At 32.9% G+C, this 16684-nt stretch overlaps 3 protein-coding genes across 3 annotated transcripts; 2 read left to right on the top strand and 1 right to left on the bottom strand.

The window, feature by feature from the left end:
- Positions 1-7186: 7186 nt before the first annotated feature.
- Positions 7187-7989, top strand: LOC110659954 (protein BIC2-like). Its single transcript, XM_021818074.2, has one exon. It carries the CDS (start codon positions 7277-7279, stop codon positions 7721-7723), a length of 447 nt encoding a protein of 148 aa, XP_021673766.2. The 5' UTR covers positions 7187-7276; the 3' UTR covers positions 7724-7989.
- A 177-nt stretch (positions 7990-8166) lies between these two features.
- Positions 8167-9173, bottom strand: LOC110659888 (ABSCISIC ACID-INSENSITIVE 5-like protein 2). The gene is made up of 2 exons (XM_058130540.1): positions 8871-9173; positions 8167-8725 (listed from the first exon to the last, which is right to left on the bottom strand). Exons 1-2 carry the CDS (start codon positions 9036-9038, stop codon positions 8576-8578), a joined length of 318 nt encoding a protein of 105 aa, XP_057986523.1. The 5' UTR covers positions 9039-9173; the 3' UTR covers positions 8167-8575.
- Positions 9174-11197: 2024 nt separating this feature from the next.
- Positions 11198-12000, top strand: LOC110659955 (protein BIC1). The gene is made up of 2 exons (XM_021818075.2): positions 11198-11628; positions 11748-12000. Exons 1-2 carry the CDS (start codon positions 11319-11321, stop codon positions 11813-11815), a joined length of 378 nt encoding a protein of 125 aa, XP_021673767.2. The 5' UTR covers positions 11198-11318; the 3' UTR covers positions 11816-12000.
- Positions 12001-16684: the final 4684 nt, after the last annotated feature.

The following is a 16684-nucleotide window of genomic DNA, read 5'->3' as shown; positions in this document are numbered from 1 at the left end:
TTTTTTACTTTGTGAAATGGGTTTTTTTTTTTTTTAATTAAAGAATATATTTTACTTCGTTAACATTTAAAAAGGCTGAGATCATATAATATTAGCTCTATAAAAAAAAAAAAAAATCTAATTACAAGAATAATAACCCAAGTCTAGGAAGTATTAAAGCCAAGCCCAATAATATAAGGAGCAAGGATTATAAGTTAGAATGGCATGAAGAAAATTATAAAAGATTAAATTTAGTGAAATTAAGCTTGAAAGTGACCAGGTGTCATGTGAAGCATTAGGTTGCATGGAATAAACTGTGCACATGCATGTACCAAATCCAACCCATGTACATTCATCTGCTCGCACCTTTTTTGAAGAATATTCCTTACTGTTATAATCACTTCTCTTTTGGACTTAAATGCCCTTATTTGCTGCTGTATTAAATTTACATTTTGCAATGAATTTTTAGACTTTTGATAGATTAATTTTTGTTTGGGCAACTTCGATTAACCCTAGGCATCCAAGAAAAACAGAAAGGAAGTACAGACAAATGAGAACCAAGCAAGAAGCAAGCTAGAATCGATGCCTATGAGGGTTGATGGCAGAGCTTTTCCGATAACCACCATTGAGGTCATCCATAAATGGACTTGGTCCAGCTATAGACCCCAATAGATATCATCCACTAAAAAAGAAGACCCCCATAGAGCCATAAATTGATCGTCAGCTGCAGAACAATCAGATCAAGTCACAAGAAATCCATCAAAAGTTTCGCTGATCTCAGTACAAGAGAAAGCGCACCTACATGCAATACGCACCAAGCACAGATAAAATCAAAATGAAACATAAAAACAAGGCAGATCTATGGAAAACTCTCACTTTTTGAAACTCAACTTGCTTAAAAACAGATATACATTAATAGTGCACTACTGCTCCAACAATGCAAAAATCTAACAAAAGCTAATCAATTTTAAATGGGTTCTTCTCCTCATATCCTTTAAAGAATTGGCAAGTTAAGGATCTAAGAAAATTCGTTTGTTCAAGGGGAAAAAAAATATATCGTAGTTTTAAATTTCACTTGTTTCACTTAAATATTTGATATATAAAAAATATTTTTTATGAATTTTTTTAAAAATATTTTTTATAAAAATATTTTTTATTATTTAATTATAATATTAAACTAATAGTGTATATTTATATCATATATTTATAAGTATTTTCACGTTTTTAATAAACTATCAAATTTTAGAAAATGACTTTTTCTTATAAAAAGAGAAAAAGTCATTTTTAAGGAAAATATTTTCTATTTACTTTTTTTTTTAAGCATCTTAAATGCTAAAATATTTTATATGAAAATTTTTTCGCAAATAAATGAAGTTTTAGAGTGTATTTATGATAGTGGTTGATTTTTAATATATATATATATATATATATGTATGTTTTTAGATGTCATTGAAAAATATAATTTAAAATTTTTGTTTATAATTTCTTATGATTAAGATATATTAAATTTAAGTTTAAATTAAAATTTAAAAGTGTTTAATTAATATTTTTAAAATAATTTTTTTAATGGCAATTTAAATAATAATATATGATAGACTCTTACTTGTAATTGTTTATAAGTAAATTAATTGAGCAAAATTTATGTAATTTGATGATATTATACTGTTGAGCAGTGGATATAAATGGGTTTTTAAGGCATGATAAATCACTATCTGGTATTAATTGCTCAACTAGATTGCTGCTATATTATGACAATATACCTCCAGGATATAACAAAATCTAAAATCTGCAAACAGCAAATGCTGAAAATTTTCCTTAAGGACTTTTTATACGAACGAAATTTAGAAGGTGTTTGGTTTACCTGTTGAGCACAGATGATAACTAATAGATACTCAAACATGTGAACTAGAGTGTTTGACAAGCTTAAAAAAATAAATCCAATAGCTGATGAGTAATTGATATGGTACCCATCAGCTGCAGTTTGTATCAGCTCTATTTTTATTATTAGCGGATAGCTGATTTGATTTTATTTTTTATTTTGATCATATTATCCTTTTTTATTTAACTTAAAATTAATGTTATTAATACTTTTATCTTTTTTATTTGTAATTTTAACATTTTTCAACTTTGTTAAAATATTTTTTTATTAATAACATAAAATATAAAATATTTATTTATATATAAAAAATTATAATTAATTATAAGTTTTTTTTATTAACGACAATAATTACTTTATTATTTTATCTATATTTTTAAAGTTATTTAATTTTTTAAATAATTATTTTCTAATTTTAATAATAAAATAAATAATATAATATAATAGATTAATAATTATATATTTATTTTAATAATATAATAAATAATATAATATATTAATTTAATAATTATATATTTAATTTAATAATAAAATAAATAATATAATATAATAAATTTATAAATTTATATTTATTTAAATCATAAAATAAATTATATGATACATACCCTTATTAGTCATTTCACATATCAACAGCAACAATTAAGTATAGTTTTGCCAAACACTTAACATTAATCAGCTATCAGCTATTAGCTGTATTCAACAATTAAATCAAACAGACCTGTAGATATGGTAGAAAAAAAGAAGAAATAGAAGTAATGTATATGATTTGAACAACTCATCCATATTTATAGAGAATAAAAAGTTATAGCACTTTTCTAAATAGACACATTTGTCTATTTCCATCAGATCCGACTATTTGTTTTAAATAGACACATTTTCTAACAGATGTATCTGTTTATGTATAATAGATATGTCTATTTATTAACAGACACATCTATTACGACACCTCTCTTAACAATTATAATTGTTTGTTTGTAATAGACATATTTATTTATTAATATATATATTTATTTGTTAACAAATATATCTATTAATAATTTAATTATAAACTTAAAATAAAATAATTATTTTATTCCATACATGCGTGTCAAATGTTATCATAAAATAATATATATTTATTCAAATATATATAATTTTATATATTTTTCTTTTTTTTCAATTTTTTTTTTATATTTTAACATGTGAGAATTCTCTCTCTCTACTATCTACACGTAAACTGTTTATAACAATTATGTAAATAACAAATGCATACTTAAAGGATTGAATTTAAGTAATCTTTGAAAGTAACAACTATAGTACTCAAAATGATCTGTTTCCTTTTGAAGATTTAAGTCATAATTATGGTGAGAAGAGCCCAGAAGTAATAAGAAACCAAAACACTAAAGAACCAGGTGGTTGACATGAAAGAATTTAAAAAGAAAAAGACTTATAAAATGTAAAGAAACTGTATGAAAAGTATGGCTAACAAAAATCTTGAGAAATTAAAGAAACTGGACCACCATTAAAAAAAATAAAAGAAAATTAAAGAAATCTTTAATTTCTGCTCTTATTTTATGTGGATTTTCAAACTTTTAATTAAAGTATATAGTTCAATGAATGGAAATGTATAACCAAGAAAAATTTAAAATAATTTAAATTTAAATGACTTAAAAAAATTGAGGATTTAATCAAAAGTCAATTTGAAGATTATATAAGCAGATTAAAATTACATCATTTAGTAATAAAATGAAAAAAATTTATTTTTTTAAAAGAGAATTTGTATTTTAATTTGAAATAACTCACTATTTGTAAATTAATTTGAATTTAACTTGAAATTTTTTTAATATAATGATTCAATGAGTAATCAGAATCAACCTGTAATTCAAAATAATCTAATTCAATCTTCCCCTAAAGAAACTTAAAATATCTATAATTTGAATTAAAATTTAAATCTGAATGATCTGAGTGTGTAAATAAGTTATGTAGAAATTGTCACGACCTAACATGTGGGCCAGACCGGCACTAGAACCTAGGCCAGCCTAAAATCCCTGAAGCCTGTAGTAACCTTAACCATTCCTCAATCCAATTCTAAGGCCCATTTGGGCCCAATTTCAAGAATTTAACCAGACAGAGTCCGGTCATAAAATAGACCATTCAACATGGAGTTTTTGACTTGTCCGACCTGTAAACACAATATATAATAAATTGGGAAACTCAGCCCACCCTTTATATACTCATAATATCATAAAATCCAATAGGAGCTCAGCTCCCTCATCCAATCTAGTCATGCATGCAATTAATATTCTTACAAATTCAACATAATATTATATTACAGACCCAAATTAATTAAAATACTCCTAACATATGCGGAGTTTAAAATTTAATTCAATTGTATAAAATACATTAGATACTACTATTTGATCTGCGAAGAAGAAGAGTAGGTTAGTCACAACAAGTAATCCTCCTATAACCTGGAAAAATAGATGAGCAGGAGTGAGCGTTCGACTCAGGGGAATAAAATACTAATCTTAACCACAATATCTATAATTATCTAAAGCTAATGTATCCTAAGGAATGGAATGCAATATCATCAAAAATTTCATACAAATCACATCATAATAGTAAAAAGGCAATTTGAAGCACTCACATACCAAACACTGTTCAAACAGCACATATATGAGAGTTGATCCCCTATACAGCTCTCTTAATCCAACCTCTGCCAGCGAGTGTCTCTTAAGCCAGACTTTCACTTAATAAACCAAATGCGGGGGCCAGCGAGTGTCTCTTAACCAGTGCCTACCCCGACTTATCCATAAAGGACTTGGTCCCAGCGAGTGTCTCTCAAGCCGTGTCTACCCGTCCTATCCATATCCAATACCACACACCACACACACACACACCAACGCAAGCATTACCATAAACAACATCCATAGCACTTCATCAATTAAGAATACAATATAAGACTTACTTAGAATTTCACTACACAGATACATATTTATAAGTAATGCATGGACATGCTTGAACATATAATAATATTAAAATTATAATTAAAATTAATATTTTACTCACTGACTTAAACTGAGGTCACTGCGGTGGCTGGGTGGAGGAGGAAGGCTGTCCCGACTCACCTGATAAATTTTATTGTAATTGTTTAATATATTTGACTCAATACAACTTGAAAAAGACCAAAGACACTATAAGTGGTGCCGAAAATCCGACAGAATCTCCCCTATACCTAGGACCTACCTAACTTGCAAAAGGGTTCAAAATACACTTATATATTCACAAGTCACATATCCATAACTCAATCACATCACATGGCTCCTCCTGGGCCCACCCAAACAGTCAACAATCACAATTTAAAAAATTATAATTTAGTCCCTATAATTACCCCTTTTACAAAAACTACCCAAATGAGCTCTAAAAATTCTAAAACTTTGCCCCGAGGTCCTTAGCAATATTATAGAGCCAACGCAAAAGGAATTATATTTTTCTAACCTACCACGAATATTTTATAGATTTTTAATCGAAATCAGGAACTAGATAATTAAGAAAAATAAGGATTCGTGTTTACCTATGCCAATTCCGACCCTGGAGACATGTTTGGGATGTCTGAAAATGGTGGAGTAGCCTATACTCTTAGCCCGGTTCTGAAGCTTTCCTAGTAGTCTATTTGTCCGGCCCGAAATTACAGACCCGAGCAATCATCGAATTTCAGCGAATTAAATGTACCTACGTGAAGCCCATAACACGGGGTTAATATATAATTTTTACGAAATTTTCTAAACTCATTTAATGCCCGGAAAAATACTGCAAAGTCTCACGGGATCCTTCGAAAAACGATGTTAGAAAAATTTGAAATAAGTATTGCCGCGAAACTCTTGACCAGTGGAGCACTCGGGTACTCTCAGATTTTTTATGGGGTTTACGATTTTTGAGAAATTTAGGCCAAAAGTTAAAATAGACTAAAACTTCCTAGGCAAAAATTAGATAAACCGTTTAATAGATTTTTGTGTTCTTGGTGTCTATAGAAAACTCTCGAGGTGTAAATGTGTTTTGGGACAAGACTCGGGCCGATTGGTGGCCGGATCCGCCGGATTTTGGTCAGGGAGGTGAAAAGTCACGCGGCACGTAGGGGGAGCTTTTGAGCCATTTTCTGGAGGCACAGGTGTCGTGGCGGCAGGTAAAGTCTTTGGAGGTGCCGTGGGTGGGAGGCTGGGGTGGCGGTGTGGCAGCGAGAGGAGGAGAGAGGAGAGAGAAAACGAGAGAAAGAGAGAGAGCGTCGGGGGCGCGCGGAAGAGGAAGAAGAAAAGAAAAAAGGGCTAATCCAATTCAACCAGTCAGATCCGGGCCTATTCGATTCAAGGTACACGAAATTGAATTTTTACTCTACCTTAGAACCGAAAACGAGGTTCAAAAATTCTAAAAAAATTTCAGAAAACTCAAAAAAATTTGTAGAGTCTAAATATATTTTTAGTTTTTTCATGTAGTCTTTAAATAAATTTTTAAAAATCATCAAAGTTTTATATTTTCGAAAAATTGAAACCGATTTCAAAAATTCGAAAAATTTCAAATAATTTTTCAAAATTTAAATAAAATAAAATATTAATATCTACCCACAAAATAATTAATTTAAAAATTAGAGGTGTTACAGAAATAAAAATTCTATTAAAATTATCGTGATTTTAACAGTTATCTATTCCTGTCTCTTATTCAAGTGTTTGTGTATTCTACCTCAATCAAAGAAAAAAAAAAGAATGATCTGAACACATTTGACATAATCTTTTTGTCACTTTATCTGTAAAATTACTTTCTTATTTCTAACTTGAGAGAAATTTTATGTCTTCTTATGCCACCAAGTATAATATAATTTTATAATTTTAAAAATAATTTTTATATCATTAAATTAAAATTTATCTAGACTATTTTGATTTAGTGACTAAAGATATATTATTTATCTTGCAGATTCTCCTAATTTTTTACGCAAAAAATTAAAATTTATAAATTAACTTTAATAATTTTTAGCTAGATTAGCAAAAAGGGAGAAAATAGTGAGAATTAAAATAGTTAAAAAAGGAAGGGAGAAAAAAAAAAAGGGGGAAGACCATTTACTATTCTAAAATCTAAAGTTGACGGCTTGATGAGAAATAAACCACACAAATAAGAACCCCAATAACAAGCATGACGTAGAAATGTTACATACCATACAAACATCAACCCTAGTGACGTGTATTATTACTTCCCCTTCATTCTTCTTCTCTCTCTTTCCCCACACAATTATAATTCTATCAAAATTAATTCAAGACTCTGAAATTTACATTCTGAGCTTCGATATATATATATATATATATATATATATATATATATATATATATATATATAATTCTTTCTAAAGCCCTTTTCCCTACCTTTCCCTATATCCTCAATTCTCATTGCAGAAATATGGAGGGCACCCATCTGATCTCATCCAACAATAATGAACCCCCCAACAAATCCAGTTGCCGGAATATTCTTTCATCCTCGGCAAAAACAAACGTGGTTTCTAGTTCTTCCACTGAGAATTCACCCATCAGGTTACAAAACTTGAGTGAACCTGCAGATGATTATGAAGAAGAATTGCAAGCTCAAACCTTCTCTCAACCTAGCTCATCATCATCATTATCATTTTCATCAGCGACTAGTCCTACACAACATGAAAAGGAGAAGAAGAGTGGAAGAGAAAGATTAAAGAGGCATCGAGAAGAGGTGGCTGGACAGGTAAAGATACCAGACACTTGGAGTCAAGAGAATTTTCTTATGGAATGGATTGATTATTCTTCTTTTGATAAGCTTTTAGCTCCTAATGGAATTGCATCGGCTCGTGAAGCATTAATGGCTGATGGACGTTGAGCTGGAAGCTCTCAAAGATTGAGGATAGAAAGTAGGTGTTATTGAAGTTAATTAATTATAATATTTCATCTAATTTCCTGTTTGGGATTTAGTGTACGGAACAAGATGAGCTTATAGCTAGACTCCGCACGTTTTCGTCTGCAGTCTTTGAATCATGCATGAAATCTTGAATTTCTGAGGTCATATGTATGGTTGCAAATAAATAGAAGTGGAAGCATATATATGTGATCCTTAAATTAATTAAAATTATTTGTGTTTTTATGAGAGTTGAAGGTAAACCCTTAATGCTTTTCTTCTTCAAATATATGCAGTTGTAAGAAAATTTATTCTTGCTTTAAAATATGTTATTTTTGTGCAAATTCAATGGAGGAAATAGATCTATGAAATAATTAGACGTTTAAAAATATTAGGAAGGAAAGAAAGAGAACGATTAAAGCAAATACATTCTGCCCAGTTACGCCAGATCTGAACTTTATTTGATTCAGCAAATTATGAAAAGTTTCAAACTAGACAGCATCTCATAAGGTGAATTATGTATTTTTAGCCCATTTCAAGAACATGATCACCATGGTGAGGTCAAGGTCCTCCTCAAACCCTTACGCTTATTTGCAGTCTCTTCTTCAGCCTTGATGATCTGCTTATCATTCTCCTCCTCTTCCTCCATCTGCAAATATTCAACAATATATATAAAATTCGTTTACCTTTTTTATCCTGAAAAATAAATTAATTATGTTAACTAGAGATCTACTTTAGCCCCTTGAATTTATTTGACTTCGACTAAAGCTAAACTCAAAACTTCACAATCTGTAAGACAATTCCGTTATCACAGAGCTAAAACTCGTTGGTTAGCCTCTATTTTTTAATACACTTAGAGCGCTCATTTTCTCTAAAAATAAATTTAAGTGATGAACTACCAGTAATAATTAATTTGACTAATCGCTCCATCTGGGCATTCTCTTCTCTTAGTTCTTCTACTTTTTCTTCCAGAAATTTTGTCCTCTCCTGCAAAAAAAAAAAACATTGATTTCCAAAGGTAACTTATTAATCTCTTGTTCTTTCCTTAAAATATAATATAAAACATATAAAACATTTAAAAAATTATCCTATTATATGTATTTTTCTATGTAAACTAAATGCATATATATACCATTTTCTTCTCTCGAGATCTAGCAGCAGATGCTCTATTTCTAATCTTTTTCCTCTCCTTTCTTCTTAGATCTTCTTCAGAGCCTTCAATGATTCTTTTTCTCCCTCCATGACCAAAAAGCATACTGGTCTGTGGGAACCCTTGCACAACCGAACCAGGCACTGGCATAATTTGTTGCCAAAAAAAAATCAAGATCCTGAAATGGGTTTTTGCTAGAAATTAAACTAGATTGTTTTCTAATATGAATTGGTTTTGAGCACAAGGAAAATTTTGTGGTCTTGTGTATATATATCTCTTTAGGGCTTTGTTGAATTTTTCTTTGATCTTTCAGATTTTATTCATTACTAAAAGAAGGTATTTTTTTCTTCATCTTTTTGAATACAAGGAAATGGCATTATATTATTCTTTTGAATTCGGTGAATGTCTAATGCACTAGAATAATAACCATTGATTATACAACAGAAAGTAGCTTTGTATTTTTCTCATTGATAAATTTTAAAATAATTAGATGAAACGATTCGAACCCGAGAAGTTTTTCATTATTTAAACCATAATTATTAGTATAAAAAGTTAATTTGCAGCTTTAAAAAAGAAATAAAGAAATAACTTTTTCTTTGCATGAACAGATTTTCTTCATTTATTTCAACATTCAATCACATATCTATAAGATTTGTATTTTTTCACAATTTTGATTGTTTTAGTCATAACTCAAATCCCAGACTTCACCCTATAATAAAAAGTGAACTATTTATTTTAAAAAAATAGGACAAAAATAAAAAAAATAATAATAAAGAAAAAAACTCCATTTGCAGCAGATCATGAAACAAATTATTCATATCTTGGGTGTAAAAAATAGTCAAAACAATGCACATCTAGCTATGATCTAACTCAGTGTGGTAGGATCTATGCCATAAATTTTTAATTAAAAAATTATATAAATAAAAATTAATGATTTTTAAAGAAAAAATAATTAAAAGAATAAAAATTTTTATTTAATATAACTAATAAATATACATATTATGATAAATCATTAGATGCATTTCATGATATAATTTTCCAATAAATAGGGTCTGAGCATTGGGGTTGATTTGACGTTCAAACATATATAATAGTATTATAATCAATATAATTCATAAATATATGTACAAAAAAAATTCACTGGAAAAATCAACAGGAATTTGTACTCCTTGTCTCTTCAATTCCATGTGTTGCTGTATGGATAGTTGAGGTTCATAAATGTGCATTGACCAGCAAGATCATGTATGGCGTGGGGAGATTTTATATGCAGACTAAGCTTTCCATGATTAACGACATCTATATCAATAAATTTCAGTTTAATAATATTGAAATAAAATTTAAATTTTAATTCAAAATTAAATAAAAATAATGATAGTAATGATAAGCTAAAAATATATTTGGTGATTATATGAGAAAAAAATACCTAACATTTTCTTGCATACATGTTCACATCTTTGCTTCAAGAAGAAAAATGAATTATTTCCTGCTGAGCTCAAACTTGTACTATCAAAGTCACCCATTAAAAATCCCCACCAACCCCACCTAAATCATATTGAAAATATATATATATATATATATATATATATATATATATATATATATATAAAGAAACCTACTATTTCTAAATCTGCCTTTATGAGAAGTAAAACTAAACCACACAAAATTGACATCATCATCATCAACCATGAGACGCAGAGATGTCTTGTACCATACAATATTATTTCTTCTAACGTGTAATCAAGCCTGCCCATTCATTCTTCCCTTTGCTTTCTTTCTTTAATTCATTTCTTTTCATTTAATTAAGAATTCAATGAATGGTCACTTCAATGGTTCGACGTTATAATTTAGATGAACCCTATCAATTCAAATTTTAATACTAAATAATATATAAACTATAAATTAACATTAATTTCTTTTTTTTACAATCGGCTCGACTATAATTTAAATTTAAAATTTTATAACTTTTAAGATAATTTTAGTATTGTAAAATTAAAGTCTAATAGTTAGTATTTTCTTTCATTTAATAGGTAACTTGCATAATTCAAAATAATCCTATGAGACACACACCTAAATTTAAATTATAATTATTTTTTCTGTAGAAAAATTCTTACTTTCTTATTGATTTAGAATACATTACATACGGTGGAACTCATATACTCGTAACTTGGAGTGTGTATAAGCTTTTCCCTTCTATATGAGTGTACGGCGCACTAGTGTTCAAGGAGATAGAAAAGTCAATAATTGGATTAATGTTTAGTTACTAAAATTTATAGTACTCTATACCCTTTATATATATATATATATAAAAAGAAAAGTTATGGTAGTCTTTCTCCTGCACCATTATTGAGGGAGGATGATGGAGGGTACTCATTATCATTTGTCATCCACGCAAAAGAGCCCAGGAATGCTATAAACCACAAAAATTCTATTATGGGATCACCCCAACAGATTTCTGCATTTTCCTTAGAAACAAACAACTCATCAGTAGTTAATTTGGCTCCTAGCGATCGTGTTAATGAAGCCTGTGATTCTGGACGTGAAAGATTAAAGAAGCATCGAGAAGAGGTGGCTGGTCAAGTTGTGATTACAGATACTTGGGGTCATGAAGATTTTCTTAAGGATTGGATTGATTGTTCTTCCTTCGACAAGTTATTAGCCCCTGATGGAATTGCATCAGCTCGTCAATCACTTGCTGCTGAGGGTCAAAAAAAATCAACTTCTCAACGTTTAAGGATAGGAAGTAGGTGTTGAATTTCAACCCCTTTTTCTTAATTCTTCCATTTTAATTAATTTATAATTTTTCTTTTATTATTATGATCAGCAGCAAGAACTTCCCTCTTCTATCAATTTTATTTGTAGTTACAGGGAAAAAAGGTCCTCTGGGTTATGATCAATTTGCAGTAAATAAGATGGATCAAAGTGCTTAAGAGCTTGGGTTGTCTCCAACAAAATGGTTTAAGCCAATTTAGTTTAGATCTCTTTTGCTATATATTTTCCTTCAATTCTTTGTAATTAGCCAATATGAGACTCCAACAGATTTCATTACCAGACTTTGAACTATGTCAATATTAGAATTGTTAGTGATCTATCGATGCTGTATTAATTGCAGCTAGCTGATGTGTTTTTTCATTTTAATTCATCTGCAAGTGGGGGTTTAAACTCCAAATCTTAAAGTTTTAAAATAAAAATTCAATACCATTCAACTAAAACACACACATGGGGTAGATTGTTCTTCTTCTTCAGATGCATTTGCTTCTCACTGCTTTGGTTTTGATATGATCACTTCCTTTCCTTTTTTTTTTTTATTTAAAAAAAAAGAATTGGTCAATTTTTCATATAACAATCATGAAACATCAAAACTATCCGTTCCTTTTAAGATTTGAATATGTTCTAACATATATATATATATATATATATAAATTCGGTAAAAATAGTTATTATAATAACTGCATAATCTTATTAATTATAATCAAAATATTTACTCAACTTTTAAGAGTTAGAAAGATAGTTTTTCGTGGATAACTCCTATTAACTTCTAAACACTAATATTTTGACTATAATCAAAATATTAAATACTATTTTAAAAATTATTGTCGATCAAATCCAAATAAATAATATGCCTTTAAATATTATACCAAACTTGTCACGATCCGGCTCACCCCGTAGTAAGCCTATCTATTCATTTGTAACACCCCAAAATTTTAAATTTTATGAGCATTTTTGGTATTTTAATTTTATTTAAATTTTAGGAATTTTTTTGAGATTTTTTTCGGATTTTAAAAATCGGGTTCGATTTTCCGAAAATATAAACTTTGATGATTTTTAAAAATTAATTTAAAGACCACGTGGCAAAACTAAAAATATATTTGGAGTCTATGTATTTTTCTGAGTTTTCTGGAATTTTTTTCGGAATTTTTGGACCTCGTTTTCGGTCCCGAGGCAGAGTAAAAATTTAAAATTTTGTATTCTGAATCGAACCGGCCGAATCGAACCGTACCGGATCGGACCGGTCGAATCGGACCGGCCTTTTCCTTCTTCCCTTTTTCTTCCCCGCGCGCATCGTTCCCTCTCCCTTTTCTCTCTCCTCCCTCCCCTGCCGCCACCACCTCCCCACCCACCCGGTAGGCCGCGCGCCACCCTGCCACCCGGCCAGTGGCCGCCCGTAAGCCGGAAAATGCGCGCGATCTCTCTCCCTCGCGCGCGCGGCGTTTCAGCTTCCCCGGCCAAATCTGGCCGATCCGGCCACCAATTGGACCGGGTCTTGTGTCTAAAATCATCTACTCGGTGAGAGCTTTCCATAGACACCAAGAACGCCGAAATTCATAGAGCGGTTTGTCCGATTTTTGCTCGGGAAGATTTTAGCCCATTTCGACTTTTGGGCTAGATTTCTCGAAAACCATGAATCCCACGAGAAAACCGAGGGTACCAGCACGCTCCACTCGTCGAGAGCTTCGCGGCGACATAAATTTCAAATTTTTCCTACACCGTTTTTCGGTGGGTCCCACGGAACTTCGCAGTGTTTTTCCGAGCATTTAATGAGCTTAGAAAATTCTGAAAAAATTTATGTACTAACCCCCGTGTTATGGGCTTCGTATAGGTATCCTCGATTCGCGGAAATTCGACAGTTGACCAAGTTCACGAAATTCCGCTGCATGCACTGCACGAAAAGTCTCCGAATTGGACCGAGGATTTGGCTAGCCCCCCATTGTCAGACGTCCCGAGTGCGTTCCCGAAGTCGGAATTGGCAAAGGTAAACCCGAACCTTGCTTTTTTGTAATTTTCTAGTGCTTAAATAGGATTAAAAATCCATAAAATATTCGTGGTAGCTTAGAAAATTATGATTCTTTTTGCAATAGCCTAGTAATATTGCTAAGGACCGCGGGGCAAAGTTTTAGAATTTTTAGAGCTTATTTGGGCAGTTTTTGCAAAAATGGTCAACTATAGGGACTAAATTGAAATTTTACATATTGTGATGGATGATTGATTTGATGGGCCCAGGAGGGGCTGTGTGATGTGATTGAGTTGTGGATATATGGATTGTGAGTATAGAAGTGTGTTTTGAGCCCTTTTGCAGGTTGAGTAGGTCCTAGGTATAGGAGAGACTCTGCCGGATTTTTGGCACGACTTAGGACGTATTGGTCTTTTTCTTTGTTTGTATTGAGTCAGATTGTATTAAATAATTGTAATATAATTGTCAGGTGAGCCGGGACAGCCTTTTTCCTCCTCCCAGCCGCCATAGTGATTGTCGTCAAGTTTGTGAGTAAAATATTAATTTTAACTGTAATTTCGATATTATTATATGTTCAAGCATGCCCATGCATCACTTATATGTATATATTTATGTAGTTAAACTCTAGGCACGATTTATGATACATTGATAACTGTTAAAGTGCCATGATGTTGTTGTGGTAATTTGGAGCAGTGTGCGTGCGTTGGCGTGCGTGTGATGTGGTGTGGACTATGGATAGGACGGGTAGTCACGGCTTGAGTTCTTCGCTGGGACCCGATCCTTCGAGGGGTAGTCACGGCTTGAGTTCTTCGCTGGGACCCTCGATTTGGTTTATTAAGCGAAAGTCCGGCTTGAGTTCTTTACTGGCACCAGGTTGGATTTAAGAGAGCTGTGTAGGGGATCAGCTCCCATATGTTATGATTGATGCTACAGGGTGCGTGAGTGCTCTAAATTACCTTTTTGATGTTATGATGTGAAAATGATGTTGATGTTGCATTTCACTCTACAGGGTGCATTAGTTTTAGATAGTTATAGAGATTATGGTTAAAATTGATATTTTACTCTCTGAGTCGAATGCTCACTCCTGTTCAATATTTTTTCAGGCTACAGGAGGATTTTATTTTGGTTAACTTGATTTTCTCCTTCGCAGATTGTTTATCAATATTTGTGTAATTTTATTTACTCCTAGAATTTCCGCATGTGTTAGAAGTATTTATTTGATTATGGTCTGTAATATTATTATCATGTTGGACCTGTAAACGTAAAATGATATGCATGTTTGATGGATTGGATGAGGGAGCTGAGCTCCCATTTATTTTTATGAGGATATGAGTATGTGGAGGGTGAGCTGAGCTCCCCAATTGAGTATTTATTGTGTTTACAGGTCGGGTGAGTCGAAAACTCCCCGTTGGAAAGTCCATTTTATGGCCGGACTCTGTCCATTTGTTTTCTTGATATTGGGCCCAAATGGGCCTTAGAGTTGGGTTAATGAACAGTTAGGCTTACTACGGGCCTCGGGGGCTTTAGTCTGGCTCAGGTCCTAGTGCCGGTCCGGCCCATAGGTTGGGTCGTGACAAATGTGGTATCAGAGCTTAGGCTCCAGATTCTTAGGGAATGTTGTCTAAAGTGTTGGGAAGAGTCTACTAGGAGTCACATGCAGAAATATAGGGTCCATATTCGTCTTGCATTGTCATCTTTGCTTCTAGTTTCTGCTCCATATGTTATGTATAAATATGAGTCTATAGAGCTGTGTAATGAGCAGTTTTGAATTTTTGTGGGCTAATGCTGCTGAATTTCAGGAAAATGCGTAGAAGCAGGAGAGCTGCCACTGCACCAGAACCAGATGTGCCCGACGAGGTGTCGGCACAAGATGAGGCGCCTGCCCCGAGGAGGTGGGGTAGGAGGCCTAGAGCTGCTCAAGTAGAGGAGCAGCCACCCCCAGTACAGGATCAGTCCTTTATGGCACAGGGTCCCATGGACCCCATGGCAGCTACTCTAGCTGGGTTGCAGAGGACCATTGATATGATGGCGCAGTATATGGTCCACCCTCCACAGCAGCAGCAGTCCACCGCACCAAGAGAGGAATCTTACAAACAGATCATAAATTTCAAGAAGTTGGTGCCTGGTACTTATGATGTGTCAGACGATGCATATCAGTTTTTGGATTCCTGCAGACAGGCAGGAACAAAATTACAGTTGACTGATAGAAGACTGATAGAGTGTATGCAGCATGTCATGTGGCCTATGCCTAGACAATGGATGAATGACTACGTGTTACCCCGGATAGAGGGTTTGACATGGGCTCAGTTTGTGAAACTTTTTATCAATCGGTTTGTGCCAGAAAGCTTCAGAGATCAGAAGCAGTGGGCCTTTGAGGCCTTAAGACGAATGGCGGTGCAGAGCGAATATGCTCTGCAATTTCTGGAATTGAGCAGATATGCCCCTGCAGCAGTAGCTACAGAAACTATGAAGGTGAAGAGATTCCTAAGGGGGCTTGACAGGAGGTATGCGAACCTAGCCATGATGTCTGATCAGTCTTTTGTCTTGGTAGTTGATCGAGCTAGACAGATAAAGATCAGCTATGCTGCGGATGACAGCGGGAGAGCCAAGAAAAATAGAGCAGAGGGTTCCTCAGGTGTCCCTTCCATGGGTACTCTAGATAGTGGTGGCCAGAATAATTACAGAGAAAGAAGTAGGAATAAGAAGAGTGGTTTTAGACACAGACCACGAGGATCTGCACTGTGCGGATCCAGAATGTCACGATTCGAGTATGGCAGCTTAGGTGCAGTTCAGATCCTCTTTGGCACCGTGTGCACAGTGTGGAAGAGGACATTCAGGACCTTGTTTGATGGGGTCAGGAGTATGCTTCAGGTGTGGCCAACCAGGTCACTTTGCTAGGGAATGCCCCGTGTTCAGCGAGCCACATATGGGGTCACAGGGTTCTGTTCCAAATGTTCCTCGCCAGTTGTATCCGGGTACTTCCAACATGGCAGCGATCGATTCGATGTAGCCAGGCCGAGGACAAGGGGGCGTGGATTTGGAGGCGGTCGAGGTAGAAGTCGATATC

The sequence above is a fragment of the Hevea brasiliensis genome, chromosome 1, assembly GCF_030052815.1.
Source record: "Hevea brasiliensis isolate MT/VB/25A 57/8 chromosome 1, ASM3005281v1, whole genome shotgun sequence".
Lineage (NCBI taxonomy): Eukaryota > Viridiplantae > Streptophyta > Magnoliopsida > Malpighiales > Euphorbiaceae > Hevea > Hevea brasiliensis.
The sequence above is the reverse complement of the archived record's forward strand: the minus strand, read 5'-3'. Positions and strand labels throughout refer to the sequence as shown.